Source organism: Corvus moneduloides, chromosome 6, assembly GCF_009650955.1.
Source record: "Corvus moneduloides isolate bCorMon1 chromosome 6, bCorMon1.pri, whole genome shotgun sequence".
NCBI lineage: Eukaryota > Metazoa > Chordata > Aves > Passeriformes > Corvidae > Corvus > Corvus moneduloides.
In genome coordinates, this window is record NC_045481.1 from 12,531,124 (window position 1) to 12,554,230 (window position 23,107).

At 38.0% G+C, this 23,107-nt stretch overlaps 1 protein-coding gene across 2 annotated transcripts in view; it reads left to right on the top strand.

The window, feature by feature from the left end:
- The window catches only part of SETD3 (SET domain containing 3, actin histidine methyltransferase), a 62,162-nt gene extending 41,823 nt beyond the window's left edge, over positions 1 to 20,339 (top strand). Inside the window, exons 8-14 of one of the 2 annotated variants that reach the window (XM_032112709.1) lie at positions 5,476 to 5,534; positions 7,389 to 7,503; positions 11,740 to 11,814; positions 14,488 to 14,654; positions 15,272 to 15,357; positions 17,102 to 17,262; positions 17,810 to 20,339. In XM_032112709.1, coding sequence (XP_031968600.1) covers positions 5,476 to 5,534; positions 7,389 to 7,503; positions 11,740 to 11,814; positions 14,488 to 14,654; positions 15,272 to 15,357; positions 17,102 to 17,262; positions 17,810 to 18,253 — 1,107 coding nt within the window. In that variant the 3' untranslated portion in view covers positions 18,254 to 20,339. The remainder of the gene's footprint in view (positions 1 to 5,475; positions 5,535 to 7,388; positions 7,504 to 11,739; positions 11,815 to 14,487; positions 14,655 to 15,271; positions 15,358 to 17,101; positions 17,263 to 17,809) is intronic. The other variant, XM_032112710.1, reaches the window with a different exon arrangement.
- Positions 20,340 to 23,107: the final 2,768 nt, after the last annotated feature.

Below are 23,107 nucleotides of genomic sequence, written 5' to 3' on the forward strand. Positions count from 1 at the left end.
CTTTGGCTTTGTCTCCTGTCCTGTACAGTGAACTGGCTTCCCTCATTAGGTTAGGCAGCATATGTCCAATGGAAAAAGTGAATTCTTGTTTCCCTGTAGATCACTAGGATCCTCCATTCTGAATTCTTTATTTTACTTAGCTTTAGGGCAGTTAAAGCCTCAGCAGCTCCACAGAGAGGAGTTTCTCTTCAAGGCTGCTGCTTCAAAGGATTTCCAGAGCTGGGAAAGGGACAGTAACCAGCAAATGCTGACAGATCTTCGTGCTTCTGGCCCTGAATGTATGTGTGTTTGTGTTTTTGTACACCTACACATTGGCCTGAAACCATCAAGTAGCATCCACTAAGGCTCATAACGAAATCTCCCCATGTTAATGAGTACATTGGAAAGAGGGAAGAATCTGCAAAGAAGAGGAGGAAAAAATTGTTTGGTCAAAAGCAACTAACCCTTGGGGTTTATGTTCAAAGGAATGAAAGTTAACAAGGTGGAAGCTTGAAGTGGTTTTGGCTTTAACTGTTTCAAGCACCCTTAGTGTTTTTGGGGGCTGTGAGGGGAGTGGAGCGATGGCCTCAATATAATCTGAACACTAGGGTATGATGGTTTCCTGGGGTAGAAGCGGAGCTGTCTCCACTTTAATGGGAATATAAGAGGTTTCTGAGAATACTGAAATGTGATTTAGTGATATTGATGCAGTGATTGCCCATAACTTTGCCTTGGACTTGTGAGTACTTGAAATAGTCTTCACAGAAGTCCAACCATTTCTTTGTCTACAAATTCAGGAGACCAACAAAAACAAGGATTTTTTTTAAAAAACATTTTTTAAGCTGTGAATTACAGTGGAATAGTGGATGGATGTGATGATCAGTGTATCTCAGCTTGGAGGTGGTGTCTTTTTAAAAAAAACCCTAACTTTGATCCCATCTAGTGATTAAAGTAATTTTTTCTTTCTTGGATTATACAAGGGTTAATAGCACAAAGGAATATACTAGTCAATATGACTTCACATAAAAATACATCAGCTCTTTTCAAGGCATCTAGTAGTGTAGATGTGAACACAAATTTAAGACCATGTAAACTTTAATTTTTCCTTCTACTCAGACATTGTGTTGTGTGTTACAGTAATTGGACTTGTTCTTTGCATCACTTGGTAAACAAGCAAATATTAAGCCAATTTTAATGGAAATTCACCATCAAGATTAGGAGCTCTGATAAATGAGCTTTAGCTTTTTGTGATTGAATAGGGAAAAGGGTTACTGTCTCCAGAAGTCTGGCCACTCTTTGATGGGAGGTGAATGCCCCTAGGCTGGAAAGCAGAAGTGAAGGTTGTGATGGCTTTTTAGCTGGAAGGGCACCCACCTATTTTACACTGCAGCCTTCATGCCATTCAAATGAAACAAACCCTCAAAAGTGGGAGTCCTTTAGCATCTACTTTCTGGGACTTGAGAATCATTACCTTGTGATACCCATCTAAAAGTGTGATAGAGAAATTAATAACGCAGAGGCCCCTATGGCACATCAGGAGTGTTGCTTGTTTGTGAGGCATTAAACATGAGACATGAACCCCTGGATATTTTACTGCTTCACTGAAAGAGAAAGAGTGTTTGGAAGTGTCCTTTTATTTTTTAAATTTTTTTTCTTTTTCTTCTCCCCCCCACCCCCCCTTCCTGTGATTGCCATACTGAGTAACTGTCTTCTAGTCTGATAGTGTTTTAGGTGACTAGAATAACAGTCTGTCTCTTTCCACAGTGGCTGCAGACAATCTGGCAGCAATCACTGTTACTTTTTAATATTTCTGGTTATTTTGAGATATCCTCCAACTGTCTCAAAGAAGGCTTGGAACACTGAAGGGGAAAAAACCGTTTCTTTATTCATTTTTTTTTTTTTTAGGAATAGCAGCATCAGGAGGAAAATGAAATTCAGCATGCCACTATTTGTTTTTCCAGTGGTCATCACCCTGATTGCCAGCTCTGACAATATTTTCACAGAAAGGGTAACGAAATAGATGGTATTTGTTCTTTATAATAACTCTTTCAGTAGAATGTCAGGACCTGCATCTAAATGAATATATTCACATTTTCATGTTCCCATTTTTTATTTAAAGCTTCCCCTCCCAACTTTCTGAAACTACTTCATACAGACTTGGTAAGTTAAAATTAGGGTTCATGTAGTGGATAATGTCACATTTGAAAGCTAATCTGTAGAGACCTAGCTGCGTGAACCTGTAAAAGCTAGATCTGATTTTTTTTACGTATTAAGTGTTTGTTTAGTTTAAATATGTCTGTATCTTTTTTGAGCCGTCTGAGCAATTTGCATGCTACACAGCAGTCATCTTCTATACTTTATTAAATATCTGTCAATTATAAATATCAAGGTTTTACATTAATGTCAAGATAGTACATCAAAAATTCATGGAATATGTGACTTTTTTCAAGGGTATTTAATACTTAATGCATTTGTGTCATTTTTCTTTCTAGATATATTGACAGGTTTTATTAAGTGTTTGTTAGGGAGATTTCATTTTTACCAAGGGACTATAAAGAGAAGCTGCATACTAAATCAAATTTTTAATCAGAATATTGTTCTTTTTTGTGTGTCTTCAGATTCTTGTAATCTATAGGGTTTTTAAGTTACATAGTGAAATAGACCAAGTCAGAAATCTAACATGATCGAATATACTGACGTATCTTAACTTTAAAAGAGCTACTAGAATATTGTACCATGGAATGTTATAAATATGGTAATTACATATGCTGGGATTTTATTCTGCCCTGTGTCTTTTAAAGACCATATATTTTGTCCCTTACTGTAATTTACTATTGGTTTTATGGGAATTACGTCTGGATGGTGTCCACATAGGGGCAATCCCGAAGTTTCACAGATTTACAAATGGGGAGGGTGACAGAGCGTTTGGTGGCATCCAGGATCTTTTCCCCATGGGATGCGTGTTCATGTTGGCTATTACAGGGGGACTGCTTGTGTGAAATGAGCCATTGATCTCCCTGCAATTCATTGATCTAATACACGTTTCCTACAGAGAGGACAATGACAACGTGTATATATCTTGCATCCCGTGGTTATTTGCTCCAAGTTCGGGTCGAGGCTGTTGGCTGGTGCTCCCGGAATGGAGTGTGGGCTGGAACTGGGTGCAGCGGCTGTAGCAGTCGCTTTTTGTCTGTTGAGCCCCTGCAATGCATGCGATGCCTGTTTACTTCCAGTGCTTTTTGACCATGGTCATTATTACCCTTGGAAAAACAGCATGTTCCGCTAAAAGCTGCTTGCTGTTTGAGGGGCAGGAGGAAAGCAGAAGAGAGCAGAGGCGACAGACAGGGGTGTTAACGTTCCCGCGGCCTTCCTCCTGCGATGAACAGGTCGGACCGCCCTGGGCCGGGGGCGCTTGCTCACCCTGCAGGTGCGCTGTCCCGCACGGGGTTTGGGGCCGCTGCAGGCGGTCGGTTTCGTGCGCCTGCCCCGCGGGCCGGGCGGGAGGGGCGCGGAGCGGGCGCGGCGCTGGCGGCGGAGCGGAGCAGTGCGCGGCGGCGCCGGCAGGGGGCAGTGCTGGCCCGCGCGGCCCGCGGTGTGGGGGCCCGGCCCGGGCTGGAGCGGGGCCGGGAACGGCGGGGTTGGAGCGGGGCTGAGCGCCCGGGCACGGGCATGGGCCGCGGGGAGCGGCACCCGCAGGGTCCGGGGCGTAAATGCGAAACGCCGGCTGTAAACTTGAGGCGCACAGTGAGACCCGACTCCTCGCACCGATCGCCACGGGCCGGAGGGAAACGCGGTCGTGCTGTAAAGGGAAACGGAGGGGCTGATACTCGCAGTGTTGGTGTTGTCTTTCCCTGCTTAATTATCGAGCTTCTGCAAAATAGATTAATAATAGGACTAATAAGAGTTGAAATTAGAGTGTCATAAATGAAAACTATAGGGAGGTTTTTGTTCGTAATAATTATTTCCAGCTGAAGGCTGAGTTTCTGCATTCATTTCTGGACTCGGGTCTGGACTGTCCTGCAGGGAAGGTGCCTCCTGAAATGTCTTGGCTCGGGTCTCAGTCCTGGGTTTGTGCTGAATGTTTTTGTGAGAAGAAACAGCTGTACAACGTGTTGCTACAATTAAATTCGAAGGGATTTGTTATACAATGACCGTGTCATCGATGTGAGTGAAAATCATATGGAAACGTAGAGTGCTGTAAAAAAGAAAAAAAAAATTAAAAGTGAGGGGAGGGGCAGGAGCCACTGGAATTGTTAACTTCAGTCGTGTTCCGGAGAAAGCCCATCGCAAGGGTTAACCGGAGGGGCTGAGGCAGAGCAGCCACCTGGGACCTCACACCCAATTGGCAGTCTTTTGTAATATATAATTTGCCTAAAATTGCGCGCTGAGCACAAGCTTTTGTTTTCTAATTGATTTACGGTTTGAGCCACTTTTACCTCATCCCCTACTGTCCTGCACACAGTGCCAGCAAGTACATTACAGTGAGAAATGATAAATTACCACGCACTTGTGATGCTAATGCATCAAGAGTAAAAAACTGCGTACTACATGGAGCTTCATGCATTAAGAGCGTCGCAAAGATAGAGCTATGCAAAAAATCATTTGTATCTTCGGAAATAACCGTTTGATCATTTGCTTCAATTCATCTCAGAGACCTAATTGAACCAGAAGATTAAAATTTATGCTGCTATGGCTTTCCATTTGTGAATTGGAACAAAGTTCTAAAGAAAACGTGTGAATGTGGGTTTAAAGCTACCTGTATTTTCAAGACTTTAAATAAGTTAATTAATCAGAAAAATAACTGTTATCAGAGCTTCTTAAAGCCTTTAGAAATTAAATGTTTGCTTGTTAATGAGAACTGCAGTATGCATTCACAAATGACACGGCTCCACTTTTAGATAGGAGAGTGTGTAGATGGGCTAACGTAGATACTGTCTAATTGGTGTTTGTCACTGAAGCCATTTAAATATTTTATAATCTGTTTTTGTTTCAGAGGTGTAGTGCAACTTTACTGAATAACACTGTTACAGGTAACAAGGAAGAATTGAAAATCTTGTATAATATTCCTTGCATTTGTGAAATATCTCACTGATATCTCAGAGGAGAGGAAAATATGGAAGTTGGTGAAAGCTAATGTACGCTTATTGTCTGATTTCTTTCCCCCACTGTGCATCGAGGGCTGGATTGTGTTTTACCTTCACATACTCAGTCCACCTTAAATTTTATTTTTTTTTTTTGTACAATGTCTGTGGGTTCCAGTCTTGAAATATGAAGAAACAGATTTATGGCGGCTGCTGGGCACAACAAATTAAGTTGACAGTGATGTATGAGAGCATAATAGCATGATGATCCCTCTGTAGCGCGGCTGGACGCCTCCTGCTTCATTTGGCTCTTGTTAGGATCTGTTAGGCAGCTAAATAATGAAATTCTGCTGACTGATTTCTGATTTCTCTTTTCTTCCTCTTTTCACCTTTTTATGCAACTTATATTTTGCAGACCCATCCTAATGCCAGCAAACTGCCCTTAAAGGATTCTTTCACTTATGACGACTACAGGTTGGTCTGTCTTTAAATTTTTTTTTTCTTTGTTTCTTTTCTTTTTTTACTATGGTAAACTGTGGGGCCCTGGAATTCTTCATTGTTGGGAAAGCCTTATCGTTACTGAAACGTTAGTTGTAAGATTTGATACTAATACACTTTCTTAATGAAGAAGAAAGTGAAATAAATATGCAGATTTTAATTGTTACAAAGGAATAGTCATTCATTATAAGCAGTTAGTTTAGCCAACTGGCACACATAGTCAGATTACTAAGGTAATTCCTTGTTTCTTAAGAAAATAATTCAGTTGATGTGGCAGGACTTTTAGGGCTTGGGGAAATTTTTTTCATTTCTTTTTTTTTTTTTTCATAAAAGGCTCTACCAGCACATACTAGTAAAAGTTAGTATCTAGAGCTGCTGCTGAACAGGAGAGCTGGAGAATGGAAGTTGCACACATGAAACATGAGTGTCACTTGGAGGTGCTATAAGGGGTGACAGAATTAAGATAAAAAGAATAACAATTAAGATAATGAGAGCTTTAATTCTGTTACATGGTTAAAATAGCAAAATAAAAGACATTCATGAGGGATTTTTTAGCCTAGTTGTACTTGTGGGTAAGTCTATGAAAGTGGGATTTCCAAAGCATGCCTCCTTCATTTAAAGGGTCACTGGGGAGCACACCAACTTACATGTGAAGTGGTCCAAAATTTTAAAGACAAATTACAACAATTAACAAGAAGCATATTGTTACTCTGTTTCAAGCAGTGTTTGTATGTCAGAATTATCCACAATTTAACTTTTTTTTAGAAATTAGGTAGATTTCAGTTTGCCACTGTCTTTGTTAGCAGTCTAGTCCTTCTGAAGAAATCCTTCAGAAAGTCTAATTCTGTATACTAAATGCATGTTAGTAGTAGAGTCTGTGGGAATTCAAATTATTTTGACCTTCTCCTAGTGGCATCATTTTTTCCCCTCAAAAAACTCCACAACACATATATGTATTAAAGCGAGAATATAGTGAAACTAAGATTCTTTTTTCCACTGGTGTTTAGTATTAATTTTTGTCAGGTATAAAATAAAAAATGAAGTTCTAGAGACTACTGAAATTCTAAGCTTTTCTAAAGATTTTTATGTCTGAAAGGGTAGCTTGCATTTCATTTACTTATCCTGACTTAGAAGGGTTTTGAATGATGTCCATGTGCAAAAGAACTATGTGATACTCTCTTCATGGTTTTTACCTGGATATCTGTTTGGAATGTTGTGGCTTTTTTTTCCCCCTCTCAATTCTATTAAGCAGAAAATTTAGCAATACTGGCCTAAGCCAAAAGCTTGCAGATTGATGAGAAACACTTACCAAAAGATCATGCATGTGTCAGGTGGTTGCACTGGTTTCCAGTTCATGCAGGACATGAGGTTTTTAGAGAGTGAGAGGGAAAATACATCCTGGGTCTTACAAGAGTTTGCATGAGAGCTCCTGCTGCCCAGCAGGAAAACCTGCAGGAGCAGGTGACCCTGGGTTTGGGATGTGTAGTGTGAGATACATATGCAGGGAAGGGCTGGGGAAGCAGAAGGTTACATAGGGAGTGGATCCTGCTTGAGGAATGGAGCCAATGGACAGTGTGAAGATTCTCTTGCAAAGAGAGGAGGGATCTCAATCCTGGTTTGGGATTTGTTCTGTGTGCATGTCCCGGAAACCTGGGAGCTGCTGCTTCTCCTGGAAGTGGTATTGCCTTCTGCTGTTCCTATAGTCAGTGTGATCTTTAAGGAAACTATGTTTGGAAACTCCCAGTCTAAATGATTGCTTCAGGTGGGACTATGGCCTATCATACTTTAATGCTTTGAACATTGACCGTCTTGTGTTTTTAACTTTTGCAGATGGGCAGTTTCCTCTGTTATGACACGGCAGAACCAGATTCCAACAGAAGATGGTTCCAGAGTTACACTGGCTCTAATACCTTTATGGGACATGTGTAATCATACTAATGGATTGGTAAGGATTTATTCAGTGTTGGTGAAAGACTTTAGGGCTTAAGTATTACACCTTTCAACTACTGTGGAACAGTTTAGTAACACTTTCCATTATGCTTCTTAACACAGGTATGTTATCTTCCCAAGAGACCCTAAAAAACTAATATGTGAAAGAAAGGTTTGTCAGTTTCTCAAATATCTTATGATAGCTTTTCAGGGAGAGCTTTCTTCATCTAGAGAACACTTTACAAGTGATTGGATACTTGTGTAAAGTTATGTCTTATGTGCATATAATGTACTTTTGAAAGTTTTCATTTACATGAAATGTTTTGTCCAGACAAGTCTGAATAGTCTCCTGACATGGAGCTTTGTTTCTCATGGGCTGAAAAAGATGCACAGCACTGGACAGATTTGTTCTGAGAACAGAAAGCGGGCACTGGTGGAGGTTGCCTCTTGTAGCTACCACTAGGGAAAGTGGTTAGAGATTTGCAACTAAGAAATACTGCCTGCTCTCCTAACTGTGCCCAAAGAGCCTTGTTATAGAGACAGCAACAACAAGAACAAAGCCGAGTTCAACAAAAACAGTACATCTGTTACTACATCAAAGAAACAAAATGCAAAAATACTACTTTAGGGCATATTAAACATTTAAAAGGTGACATATGTATATAGAAAGTCAGACCTGCTGACACTTTGGCTTACGTGCGCTCGTTCAAGGGATGATTTCTGATTTCATTAACAGACTAGTTAATGCTGAGATGAGGAAATGGAAACCCAGAGAGGCTGGTTTATCAGTGTTACTTAGTCATACTCATGTATGCTTCAAAAGTCATACCCCTTACTTGTGTTTCCAGTAGATAATATTATTTATTGTCAGCACTGGATATGACCATACTATTCAAGTGATCTGATTCTTTTGTGAGAGGGTTGACCTGAGTGTTAGGACAGCAGTATGTGTTAGTGCTGTTGGTATAAAAAAAGTCTATTTTAAATGAACAAACTGTAAAGCAAGTTGTTTTTCACTTGACATTTAGCTAATTTAGTGTTACTATGACTGTATCAATTACAGCACGGTAGGCTAGGCTACGAAGTTGCAAGTGTTTGGGGTTTATTATTTATTTATTTTTCCTTATTTCAAGGTGATTACGTGTTGTTCTTTAACAGTGATTCTTGCCTTTCCCTATTTGTTATGCAATCTCACAGCTTTGATTTAGCAATAAAGTTCATATGAGAGTCTTCAGTATAAAGAAAATTGCTTAAAATTCAGAAATGTGTATTTTTGTAATATAAGTCATAGCTGCAAGCGTCAGTACTTCCTGTACCCTTTTCCTGCTGGGCATCTCTTTCAGATGCTTTCGCAGAGACTTGTCTGTATTCATTAGACAACTCTTAATGAATGCCTTCAAAGTTGGGATTAGAGTAAAGAGGAAGAGAATCAAGGTTCTGTGAGGGGAAAATTTAAGTAGCGTATATTAAAAGAGCAGCTATTTATGTTGTTTTACTCATTCAAACTTCTATTTAAATTGATAAAGTAATTTTTATTTTTATTATGCTGTTTAGCAATGGGTTTGATATGGAGCCAACCTCTGGAGCCAAACCGCCTAATGCAGTAGTATATCAGGATTGGAAACACTTTTTTATGCTGAAGTATATCCTAAAGGGCAAAGGTGGTTGTGCTGAACTTAAATATTTTGTATATATGTAAAGGTTTTGGTCATTTATTTCGTATTTCTACAGAAAGTAATTTAAATGGATATAAATTCAGGAAGGATAGAAAACTGTAATATTAGTAATGGGCTAAGAAAAGCTACTATAAAGCTATTTCTGTTGTGTGCTAGTTGCCTTGTACTATTAGAAATGGAGGGGGGGTGACTGCTAAGATAACTGTAAGCTGCCTGTACTGTAGTTTGTATTATTGTAGAGTGAGATCAGGGTGGGTTCTGCTCTAATCATAGCACAATCCCTTTAAAATACATGAAGGGAATTGTTACTCATTGCAGGAAAGTAAGAAACAAAAGATGGCATTGAGTGCACCCCTGTCTAGTTTATTCCAAATGTAGTGCTAAAATACTTCTCAAGTCAGTCAGCTACCATATATATCCCTGTTCTTGCTTTATTCCACAGGACCCCTTTCCATGAGCTAGATAATAAAATGCTCTTTGGATTTTAACTGGAGCTAGGTCCATCCAGCTTTTTCTTGCTTCTGACACTATTAATTAGATCAACCTGCCTCTAAAAACTATTTCAAAATGGTTGTCTTCATGCATTTCTCATTGTTATTCTTTAGTGGGATTGTATTTTGACAGTCAGAGGTTGATTACCAGTTCTGACAGAGCTTTGAATAAGCTACATTCTGCCTGTTGGGCTGGGTCCATCCTTAATCACTGACCAAGCAGACTATTGCATGCTTTATACACAACTTGAAATTCATGTATCAGTCTGCTTCAGAAATAAAACTGAAGGGATGCAATTTGTCAGCTATCATGTGGGAAGAGAAGTAAACACCCTGTTAATTCTCTTATGTGACTGCTATTAAAAGAAAGAGGAAACAGGAGTCTAGCATTCCATTATGCTTTATAGAAAAGTCTTTCAGAAGTGCTACTCAGTTTTGTGTGTTGTTTTGGGGGTTTTTTTTAAGCAAAAATAAAGAATTAAAAGAAGGATCAGTACTCTAGTGAGGCATGCTTAAGCTGACAGAATTCTCCTCTTAAAATACTGGAATTTCCCCAGTCTGTGAAACCATCCTGTTCCACCAGCTTTTCTAGGGATTGGTGTGGACTTTTCACATCCAGAACTATTTCATTGAGTTTACACACTAAGAAAATTTCAGGACAGGTCAAGAGTTCCTTTTTTTTGGATGAAAGGTACAATTTTTTAGAAGATGACTCTATTTGAACTAGGAAGGTAGATTTGTCATCCACTAGCATTCAGGGTAGGATAACTTTCTAAACCCAAGATCTTAATTTAAATTGTGTGGTTCACGTTAGAGAATGCAGAGGAATTTCCGTGTTCGAGTACTGCAGCCTGTGTTTCTCAGTAGGCTGTGTTGCATGGCTCTCGTGTTCTTTACTGATCTCTACATGCCACAAACCCGTTAATAGACCTGCAGTTGTGGCATCTGCACAGGGAGGTTTCTGCAAGTGTCTGCAGGGCCAGGCTGCCTGTTCTTGGGGCTGACATTTTGGATTTGCTCCATTTGAAAGCACTGTTTCAGCTGTTTTCAACAAATGCACATTTAATGATGCAAGCAGTGCAAAACTATTAATGTATAAGCCGTCAACCAAGCTTTTGAAATAATCTGAGGAATTCTGTCTTTGGACAAGCTGCATCCAAGATGAGAATCAGGGTATACTGCAACTCATGTCAGTCAGCTAACAAAAAAATGTTTTCATTTTCAAAGGCTGAGAGAGAATCTTTGGCTTCTTTTAGGTTTTTCCTTAGGCCCAGAACATGTTTTTCCATAAGTTACCTCTGTCAGTACTGAACTCAGACTACCTCCCATAAAAGTTGCTTTCTGATTTTTCAGCAGCTTATGTTCCATCCTGTGGCTGCATCTCTGGTAATACTATTCAAGAACATGCTGTTTGTCACTTGGTAAAAATATTACATTTTTAGGATAGCTTTACTTGTTAGTGTGACCCCGTTACAGTTTAGTAATTGTTTTTGGGGAAGTACAGGTTTGTCAAGAGGGTTTATCATCTTCCATTGCCTGCTACCATCACAAAAATCCTTTTAGCATTTTAAGAGTATTACTTAACTTTTAGATAAGGGGATTATTTTCAAGTAAATTATAATTCTCTGAAGATTGTATCCCCTAAAGATCCACAGTTATCTAATCCTTTTTCATTGAGAAATCAAAAATGTGTTGGCAGTTGAAGGATAAAGCACAGCATATAGAGCTGTCAGTGCTGTGCTCCCTTGGGCCTCATGGGAGTGACTGAAAGCTCTAGAACTTTATAATAAACCGCTGGCTTTAGCATGGCACTTTGTTGTCTATGGAAGGTACTTTTCTCAGAGCCTTCTGTTCCCTTCAGGTAGGTTATTTCCTCTGTTAGATTTCTTTATTGTAAAAATTTTTTTAAAAAGAGATTGCTCAGGAATTGGAGAGCGATCACTATCAGCTATATTCTATTGTGCTGAGAAAGAAATGTATGCAATTCCTATTGTTAATGTTTATTTCCAATAGGAAAATTTGTCAGTGGTGGGAGAGAGAAATATAAAATGCTAAAGGTGCTTTTGTCACTCTTTTCCTGGATAGATCACTACAGGCTACAATTTAGAAGATGACCGGTGTGAATGTGTAGCACTTCAAGATTTCAAGGCTGGAGAACAGGTAGTGTGAAGAGTTATCTACATTATTGTTGTTTCATAAAGTTCTGTGGACTCTTGGTGACTCGCTAGAAAATTTCATTAACAGTGGTGTGGATGAAACCCTGCTACATTTGAATTTTATTACGCTGAGCTAATTTTGAGTGAAAATGCTACCAAACTAAATACATGTACATTTTTCAGAATATTTTCTATCACTTGGTAGACCCCAACTGGAGGAGAGTTTTATTCCTCATATTTTAGAGAACTAGTTGAAATATTTAATCATTGGTAAGTGTCCATACACAGTCACCAAGTTTGGTATTTTGGAAGAGCTTAGTAAAAGGCTATACCCAAAGGACCAAAGATAAATATTTTTTAGTTATGTCTACAGTAGTAGATTGTAGAGTCTTTTTTAACAGTGGTGTTTGTTGGCTTATGTTTCTTGTTAGTCTTCATTCGTATAAAAGAGGTGAAATACAGTACGGTTGCCAGTCATTTTAACCCATGCTGCTGTCATTGCAATGTTTAGTGGAAATGAGAAAGGCCCTAAAAACATACTCCCTCCCTTTCACACAGGCATGCGTGCTTTTACTTCTTCATCCTGAGACTGCAGGAGAGTTTTGCAAAGATGCATGGAACAGTTCAGAATCCAGTATTTTGATCAGAACTGCTCAAAACCAAAACGGAGTGTCCAAACTAGTGATGCATTGAAGGCAGTGTTTCCAGGAGTGTAGGAATCCCCTGTGCTGTGTCAGCAGCCAGCCTAAACCCTCAAGTGGAGCAGCACTCCTTTACTGACTACTGCCTGTGGAAGTGCAGTCAGCATGGCCAGACAAAGCCTTTGTCTAGGAAACATCCTGAAATGTTTTGTAACTCAGCCTCTGAGTTATTACTTTTACTGTATTATTTTGCCAGTCTTACAATTGATAATATTTTGATTTTAATTTTTCTTACGTATCGTTATCTTTTTTTAACGAAGAAGTGTCTGAAATTTTTTCTTTTTTGAGTACATCTTTCCAGAAGTGTATTTATCCTCATTGCTATGCTGGAGTTTACAGTGATTGTATATTTTTGCTCTCAGAATTTGTTATGGTAGTCAAATATTTTCTGTTTTTTCCAATAGTGGTGTGATGAGTTAAAAGGGGTCCACAGTTTTTCCAGAAGTGATCCAATTTATAATTTTCCACAGCTGGCAATGGATGTGTCATATAGCTGTTCTGGTTGCTCTCTCCATTTCAATTATAGAGGGTTCCTATATTTCAATTTTATTTTAGTAGTTTCACTTTGTCTGCTATTTATCAGGATTTTTAAAAATTTCTGTGCAAACTTTAACTGTTAGTGACATCTTTAAAGCACTGTAATTATATAATGCTTCAGTCCTTTAATATACCATGCAGATGTTATTTCTTACAGTTTCAGCAGGAAGAGTGTATGATCCATGCTTTTACTACTAAAAGGTGTGAGGCAGTGGAAGTCCACAGAGTCTGTCAAACACTGGCCTGAAATAAAGCAATTCTCATTCTGTTTAATTGGATTTTTTGTAGAGCAGTCTTGGGGTGTAAGAGCATACTGTGTAATGTACACATGATATGTGACTTTTAGTTTATGAGATCTATCACAGTAGTTTTAAAACTTGAGAGGGTGAGCAACTCTCTTCTTACCCACTGCCTTAATATATGTAGGCAGGTCACCTGTTCATCATGAGAGTGTGATATAGTATGATGTTTACTATAATTCAATATCATACTTAAGCATTTAGTCCTTAGGATAAATAGTCCTAATATAAAATTGAAAACAAAGAAAGTAAATGGCATCATTGCTGTTACTGAGCCCTTTAGAGAGCACTGTGTCTGTCAGCTAGAGAGGAATGGAAGCTTGCAGGCATCCAGACCACGGCTGTACACTGAGGTTCTGAAGGGAATTCTGTAACTGCTGGAACTTTTTTTTCTGATTGACAATTCTGTTATCAAACACAAATGGGAAAATATCTTCTTGATGTGGGAGAATACAATTGCTACTCTGACCTCTAGTCCCATGCATTTCATACAGCCGAGCCCTGAATTAAATACATTCCGCAGGTTATATTTAGGAACTTCTTTTGAAATGTGAATTAAAGTAACTATATGCTTTATATAAAAGAGTTCAGAGTAAAACAAAAATAAATACTGGCTCAATACAGCTCAGATCTCTCTGTATGATGTACTGTAGTATATCCATATCTTAAGATAACATTAAAATGAAAGCAAAGTTGATCTATCAGCAGTATAGTTTTGAGTGGACATTTGGTTGGGAAAAATGACTCCAGAAACACAATTTCTTTTAATGGGCCCTCCTTGTCTCTATTTTTTTTAGCCTTTAAAAAGCCTTTGAAAGCTTATTTCCATATGCTGGTACTTTATGACAGTGTGAGAAACCAAAATGTTTTTATTTTAAAGTACAGAACAAGAATTTCTTCTCGCCTTTCAAAGTCCCTGTTACATGGATACATTTACATCTACCTCTAAAGTGTAATTGCCACGTTATATACAGCATTTGAGTCAATACCAGAAAACAAAGCATGTTTCTTCATATAACTAAATATACCTTGTACTCAGAATAGTAATTCTTTTGCAAAATAACTTTCAAATTATGTCAGTTTTTTGAGCTGATCTTAAGCTTTTTTCCTGTCCCTTCACTTCTCTTTTCATCCTTCTAGATTTACATTTTTTATGGCACTCGGTCAAACGCTGAATTTGTGATCCACAGTGGTTTTTTCTTTGATAATAATTCACATGACAGAGTGAAAATAAAGCTTGGCGTGAGTAAAAGTGACAGGCTGTATGCTATGAAGGCAGAGGTCTTAGCTCGTGCTGGTATCCCAACGTAAGTAAAACACAATGCCGTGGGTTTTTAAAAATATTTCCAAAGTATACAGTGTCCAGTAGAGCATATATGAAGCTCTTCTGTGATAGTTTTCTAGGTGTAATATTGCTCCTGTTTGTATAGCAAATTAAAGTTATTGTAATAATATTTACAGAAGTTCTCTGAGCTATATTATCATCTAATTTGAACCATATATAAGGAAAAAAGCCTTTGCTTTAATAACCATTTGAACAAAAACAGAGCAAGGATTAATTTGAAGCAATCTGTGGGTTTTCTTTCTTTCCTATCCCTTGCAGACATACTACAATGCTCAGTATGTGAATCACAGCATTTTCCTTTAGTCTTTTCAGTCCAGAGAGTACTATTAGGAGCAGCAGACATGAAACATTGCATTTTCATGAATTTATTATGAAAGCTGTATAAAATAATTTTAAGTGTAAAATTGTACAGATAATTGTTCTTTTCAGATACAGGTTAGGGAAGCTTTTCAGTTTGAGCTAATATTACTTAAGTATTTTAAAGTTACTTTTGTAGCAGTACACCTTTATGTTGAAATAAGTTCAAAGATACAACAATTGAACTTGCATTTACTGTTGTTTGATTGTCTCTTTTATTAGTTCAAGTGTTTTTGCCTTGCACTCCACTGAGCCTGCAATCTCTGCCCAGCTCTTGGCTTTCCTTCGAGTGTTTTGTATGAGTGAAGGTAGGATGTTTTATGAAGATGACCTAATTTATGATTGTCTTGTTGTGGGGATTTTTGATTGGTTTTCTTGTTAATGCAGGAATGTGATAGACATTTTATATAAACATTAAGATAGAAGATCAGAAAAGTTGAGGAATTTAAGTTAAAAAGGAATCTGTAAGCTACTGAGAACCCGAATCTTTGGCCATGTCATCTGAGGGAATATTTCAGTAACTCTGAGAGCATGAGATGATGCAATTTTTTATTTCTTTTAATCTCCCAGACTCTTGTGAGTGAGTGAGCTTTGGAGTTTGACCTGTGGTTCTTAGGTTTCAAAATAGTTTGCAGAACAAGATCATGTAAGACCTAGGGGTTTACATGCTTAAAATCACAGCATTTTAGCTGTCACTGTGGAATTGTTTAAGTATGAAATTGGAATATTCTGTACTGTATACAGAGGAAATATGGAAGAGACATTTCAAAGTTAAGTGTTTTCATTATTTTGGTAATTGGTAATCTAAAAGTTCTGTATTTTCAGACTGTCTTTCTAGTGCTTCTCTTCTGTTATTTTTTTTTTGTGGGGCAAAATACCTGTGCATTTAATAAATATTCACCTTATTTGTGCATCTGAAACTTCTCATTAAATGTTCATAATAGCTTCTTGCTGGTTAGATGCAGTTTTGAAGGTTATGGATGTGGCAGTTTGTCATAACAGTGAGAGAATTCCCTTACAGTTAGGAATACTGTGCAGACGATGTGGATTTTTTGTGCCAGTAGGAGCACAGAAGTAGTTGAGTTTTTGCATGTGGTCTATTTGCTTTCTTTAATAAAAACAGTGTAACTTAGTGTCATGCCTTCACTTCCTCCTGTCATCCATCTTTTAGCACTTACTAAGAAGTTAGAACATACCAGAATAGTTCAGTTGGAGTGGACCTACAACTACCATCTATTCCAACTGCTTGATACTTCTGGGAAGTAAATTCAAGGGAAGAAAATTTTAGGATGCTGATGAGGGAGTTAATTATGGCTTGGAGAGGAAAATAGAGCTAGTGAATGTTTTAATTGCACATATCTGGTATATGATTGTGCTCAGTTTATTTATGTCTTAAATACTGTTTAAGAAAACTTTTTTGAGAAACCACATGGAAGCTCTTAGTGAAATTTGTGATAACTGCTTTGCCGTATTCAAATTTATTAATTAAAAGTTTAACAAAAAAAATTACGTAATATCAAGGAGCTGATTAAATGCTTTCTGCTCTGTTTCTGCTCAAACTCTGTTTGAGTTTTGATGGATGTCTTTTCTGACCACCTGTAGGAAGTTTCTGCTACTGAAAAAGATTACCAAAACAATAGGAAAAATAATTCCACTGCTATTTGCACACTCTCTGGCCTATTCCTTTTTTTCTCAAAAAGTTCACTGAACTCTTTAAAAATTTACTCCCTTTTGTTTATGAATGATTTTACAAAGCATTCTGTTTCACTGTCACAGATTTACGCTGTGTATGAGAGGCTGTGGTATCTAAGTATCTTTATTTCCAAGTGGTGAGAAGGCCCATTTTCTGCTGACCTCAAGACTTCCAGTTGTCTCTTTCAGGCAAATCCTAGAAATAAGCAGCATATCTGATAATTCTTATTTGAGGAGAGGGTTATTTTTTGCTAGCTGCTCAAAGATATACGATTGAAAATAAATCTTTCTGCAGTTTGTCAACTGACAAAGTGAATGATGAGATTGTTTTTTAACAGATTGGTTTTATACTTATTGCAGAAGAGCTGAAGGAGCACTTGATAGGTGAGCATGCGATTGACAAAATTTTCACTCTGGGGAACACTGAATTTCCTGTTAGCTGGGACAATGAAGTTAAACTTTGGACATTCCTGGAAGCCAGAGCATCCCTTCTTTTGAAAACCTATAAAACAACTGTGGAGGTAATATTATCATTATGTGTAATTTAAATGTCTGAATTCTTCTGTGTGTTGTGATGGTAGCAAAAGATACTTCGTCGTTCATCTTGTCTTTGCAAACTTCAATCTGAATGTTAGTACATAATTCATTCTGTACTTTTTAAGTGCAGAAACAGTTCTGCATTGTCTAAGGAAAATCAAATAAGATTTCAAAAAAGAAAATTTTGTTAATGTAATTTTGTTAATGTATTTTTCCTTTGATTCTCCAAGTAGAGACTACCTGCTTTTTTCTCTGCAAATAAAATGGGGAATCAGTTTCAACTTGTTGTCTATTAGTTGCATTCTCCAGACTGCAAAGAAATGTGCTCCTATTGCAAATGTATAAGTGAACCTACATGCTGCATATATTTGTGAAATAACCTGACTTTGCTTGTCATGCAGACTGATTTATGTGCAGAAATGCTGGGCTTTTTTATGATTTCATGACAAATTTCACTGGGACTCCTTGCAGACACCCTCATGTCCGTAGTGTTGGGTGTTACTAACAGACTTGCTTTTTCTTTTCTAACAGGTTGATAAGTCCTTCTTGGAGACTCATGACCTCACTCCACATGCGGTCATGGCCATCAAATTGCGCTTAGGTGAAAAAGAGATCCTGGAGAAGGCAGTGAAGAGCGCAGCTGCCAGCAGAGAGTATTATACCAAACAAATAGCAGATGGAGCTCCGCTTCCGAAGTACGAAGAGAACAATATTGCCTTGTTGGAGAACACTGTGGCAGACTCTAAACTCCCTATTGTCTTGAGAAACCTAGAAGATGTGGAAGAGCAAGGGGACTTAAAGATTGATGAAGCCATTGATGCTGAAGTCACAGAGAATGGGTTTGTAAATGGTGAAAACTCTTTATTTAATGGGACCAAATCAGAAAGTGAAAATCTTAGTAAAGAGAAAAGCAACAGAGGGACTGAAGATGCCAAAGAATCTTCTTCAGAAAGTACTGATGAGGTTAAAGAATAGTCCTAAAATTTTACTTTCTTGTGAAACTAAACTAGCTGAAGTTTATGAAGAGTGCATTTATGTTGGTGTGTTTCTTTGTTAACATTTCTCTTTCTGCAGAGAAAAATGGTTTTGCTGCTTTATATAAAAATGAATTTTTAAGTTATTTAAAAGATTTAGCATCCCTTTTCAATTAAGATTGCCATCTTGCTTTCAGGCGAAAACTGGGGAAAGAGGTGCCTTTGGAAGATTTTGCAGCCCTTTGTTGAACCAAATGTATTTTCTTCCTGAGGAAGAATTAAGCTCTTCTATCTGCTGTGCGTTTGTTGTTCTGTCACTCTGACTACCGAAATTAAAAGCTTGCTCTGCCTCCTGCCAAGAAAAGCAGAAGGCAGGACTGACTCGGTATTCAGCATGAAGGTAGGGGAGCAGTACAGCAGAAAACTGAATGAGAGGATAAGAAACTTGGGAGACTGGAGGAAAACCTGTTTAAAATCAGGTGTGCCAGTCCAGAAAAAGGTAAGGTGGCAACCTTATGATTGGTAGTTTTAAATGTCAATGGGAATCCAAATTGTATACACTTAAAGTGATCTCTGAAGATTTCAGTTTACTGTCTTTTGTTTACTGTATAAAATATCTTTCTTCTTCAGTCAGAGTTAGGCTGCTACAACACAACGTTCACGAACTTTTAAAGGCTGACTACTTTTTATTTCCAGGCAGTAGTTTTTATTTACAAGATTGGCAGAGCTACTGGAGATTTTGAAAGCAGATAGGCCAAACCACAGCTTTAAACTGATCAAAGTGAGGTTGCTTCCCAGCTTTTTCAGGTTTTCACAACTAGCTAGAGATTTTCAAAGCTACACTTTTGACTAAATCATTATTAAAAGGAAAATATTATTAATATTCCTGTCTGCTACTCCTTCATTTCTGGGTTGTTGAATGTAACATTGAATGTCACATGGTTACCTGATCTTACTCAACTTTGTCTTTTGGTTAAGATATTAATTGATCCTGCTTCGTCAAAGGAAGTGGCAAGCAGGCTTATGTATTCTTGGCCCAAGTCCAAACCACAGCCAAGTCTGCAGTACTTTTTGCCATTTAGATTGTGTCTTCATCTGATGCACATTTCTTGGGGTACCTCCACAAGTTAAGCAGGTCTACTGTCACCAGCAGTTTTGGTCACCCTCATAGTACATGTTTTAACTTCTAGGTGGAAACAATACAATCCTAGCACTGTGCAATATCAGAGTAAGGGTGATTCCATGGCTTGACCTTGAAATTACCGGGGTATTAGGAGGAGAGGAGGACAGGATATTTTTATTTTGTGGATCAATTGAGAGGAGTATAAAGTGATTTAATTCTGTTCTCAGTATTAAGGACTTTGTCTTTTACTTTTGTATCCTTAAGTTCATGATAATGGATAGAATGGAAAGCTTGGACAGTTGTTTAAAGCTCAGTAGAGGTTGCAAACTGCTCATATAAGATCAGTTGCAGTAAAATGTCTTTTGGCACATTCATAGTTTTATTAGACTTTGCTTCTTTTATACTGCAACCTGGAAAATGTGTTTTTGCATCAATCTTTGGTGCAATACACATTTAAGTAGTGACTTTCAGGTTGTTGTAGAATTCTAGTGTTCAGCTAGTATCAGTGTGGGGAAAATAGAAAAAATAGTTTTTTAAAGAATATTTCACTAAGAATGGCACGTTGCCATTGCACCTTGGATATTGCTTCATCACTAACAAGATGCTGGACCAGTATTTTTGTAACTATATGCTGCCTTTGGTAGAATGTTATGAATTGTTGTCTTGACTATTTAAATGTCATACAAGAGTCATTACATTTTGGGTTTTATTAGGACCAATACTCCATTTCTGTTTCTGCCACTTACATTGCACAACATTGTACTAGATACTATGATGCAATTCTGAAACTAGCCTTCCCTGAAAATTATAACTGTAATTCAGAATTTAAATGCTTGGATTCAATCTGATACACTGTATTTTGTTCCAGTGTTTGCTAATATCTATGGCTTAGCAAAGCCTGTGGTCACCACAGGGCAGAATGTGTGGGTTTTCTTGAATAAAATATAGTTCTACCATGTCTTCACTAGTGAGTGTATTATACAAACAAAACCTCTACCTGCTACTGACTGCTGTATCTTTTGGGGTCTGTGGGGAGAGGAATATCTGTCCAGGTGTACAGAAAAAGATCAAAGGACAAATAGCTGGGGAAAAAAAAAAAAGGGATTCTAGTAAAAGAAAGGGAAAGTGTTCTATTGAGTGCATGGTCAAATTCTTACTCTTCATCTGTTAGTGTTATTTAGAAAAATATGTTACACACAATAAAAATAGTGAGTAATCTAATTTTGTAATTTGCATTTTTCCTCTGTGCATGTAATAGTCCCTTCAGAAGCACTAACCTAAAACTTAAGCTTTTGAAAACTGAGGTGGAAACAAAAAAAATTGGCACTGATGAGCCCTTATTACCATCTGTCATGAAAACAGACCTTTCAAAGCATTTTAAAGTTAACTTTCTTCATAATGTTTGGTTAAGAGGCTGTTCACACTAATCCCAGGCTAAATGCCAAATCTTGCTTCTGTTTAGCTATCTAAAGTATTCCTGTAAGAAAGACATCACTTGCATTTCTCGGACTATTCTCCAAAAGCAAAACAGGGGAAAAAAAGCCTTTTGAATTTTACATGAACCTACCTACTGATGAATCATTTCCCTAACAACCTGTAACTAGTTTGGGTCTGTGCCATGAGGTGATGTCCATATTTCCTTGTTGATAAAGTCAAATATACAAAATTGAGCAACAACCACCAGCCTGAGAAATGTTTTTAAAGTGTAAATGCAACAGTAGCTTAAGTGCTGTCATGAGTGAAGGAGAAATGAGAGCCTTCTGACTGGGGAGGGTGAGATGGTTTTTGTTCTTGGCTAGAATAAGTATTCTTTGCCTCATACATCATTATAAGGTGATATGTACAGAAAATCTGTGCAACTCAACACTAACTGCCTTCTTAAGGCTGATTTGCCTTTAGAGAGGAATGATCATCATGGAGTTATGAAACTCATATGATTCAAAAGTATTCTGGGAGATTTAGGTTACAAAATCTTCTCTAGTTCACATGTTTAAAAACAGTATGTAGTATCTACTGCTGTCCCTTCTATCTCCCTTGTTTTATAGAAAGGCGTGTGAAGTAATTAAGAAACATCATTTGAAGTATTTCAATCAGACAAGCAAAAGGTGGTCCCAAAATCTGCTCCTCTTTCCTGATTTTATGGACTGAAAGTCAGTCCAGCTATTGCTTGTACTCTGTTCCAAACAGGAGTCTTCAGTAAAAACATTGCCCTACCAAATCTATCTGATGAAGCAATACCCATCCCTCTTCCTCTAGAAGATTTTTAACTGATCCTTGTTGAAGTCAGATATGACCACATGATTTTCACGTAATTACCATCCTATATTTAATATTCTATTGTGTTTCCTTCTTTGCATGCACTGCATGCTGTGCATAAATTGGTGACTCACGGTTAGAAGAGCTTTCTTAGCATTTTACGGGTTCTACGTCTATTTCCTAACAAATGCCGCAAGTTTGGAAACCATGTGGAGGATTTTTCAGTTAAAATTAAAAAAAAAAACCCTCAGTCCATAATTAAGAAAAAAGAAAACCACAAATGGTCCTGGTTTCTGGAGCTGGTGTCATTTTTAATCTTGGAAGATTAAGTTAGCTCGGAGCTGGGCAAGTGAACAACAGTTAAGTTTGTCTGGGAGGCAAGGGTTGCTGTTATGAAGAATAGGAAGTTCAGGAATTATTTCAGTGAGTGTTCAAAATCGTCTCCAATTAGTTCTGTAATTACTGTGAAATTTTAGAATTAGTCTAGGGCTTCACTATCCCTAGGAACAGGTGAACACAAAGGGATCACAGCCTGTTGTAATGTATTGAACCGGCAGCGAAGAGCAGATGTAAGTGGCTGCTGCCTTGTTGTTGGTGCAGTGCTGGGGTAACCTCAGGGAGCCTGGGTTGGAGTCACAATTGTCCATTAACTGCTCCTCTGCCACTGTGGGGCACCTGCTCAGTACTAGGGATTAAGGAAATGCTTTACAAATCCAGCATGGAAGGACTGGATAAAGCCACAGAGAGCCGTATGGGGATAGGAGAAAATGTTGTATTCAGATCGGTCACCTGAAACAATGTGTCTAGAATTAGGGACCTGCATCCACATGATTTTTTTGTCTATAGGAGTATTTTATTATTTAGTGTTGATCAAGCACAGAAGAAGCTTTTGAACCTGAGTCTTCTGTCTTCCCAATCTGGAGAAACCAGACAATCATTTTCCGATTAAATCCAATTCAGACATGGCAAAATAGCTGATGCTGACCACCACATCTTGTGCCTTTGAGCACCTTAATGTGAATTAGAGTGAAACAGATCTGTAGCCCTTTGAGACTTGACCTTGCTTTTTCAGAAAGGTGCTTAAAATCTGCATGAGTATAGGGAATAGAATCTTGCACATGTGAGTAATGTTGATTTCCCAACTGAATCACCATTACTTAAGCACAGATTCAAATGCCAGTGGAACTAGATAATTGAACTTAAACAGTGGTATTTTATTTAAGTTTACTGTTTTTAAAAATGGGCCAACTTGCCAGCTCTGAACACACAAATCATTTGTCCTTTGAATAGGATTAACAGGGGCAAAAAGCAAGTTTCCCTGTAACATCCCATGCATGGCAAACACCAAGAGTAACTTCATTCCAGCTTGCAGCCTTGTTTTACTTGCACACGTTACTGACCAGGTACTCTCTTGCTTTGTGTTCAGCTGGGGCAACCTACCTGTTCCCTAGATGCATTTCTATCCATGGAGAAGTG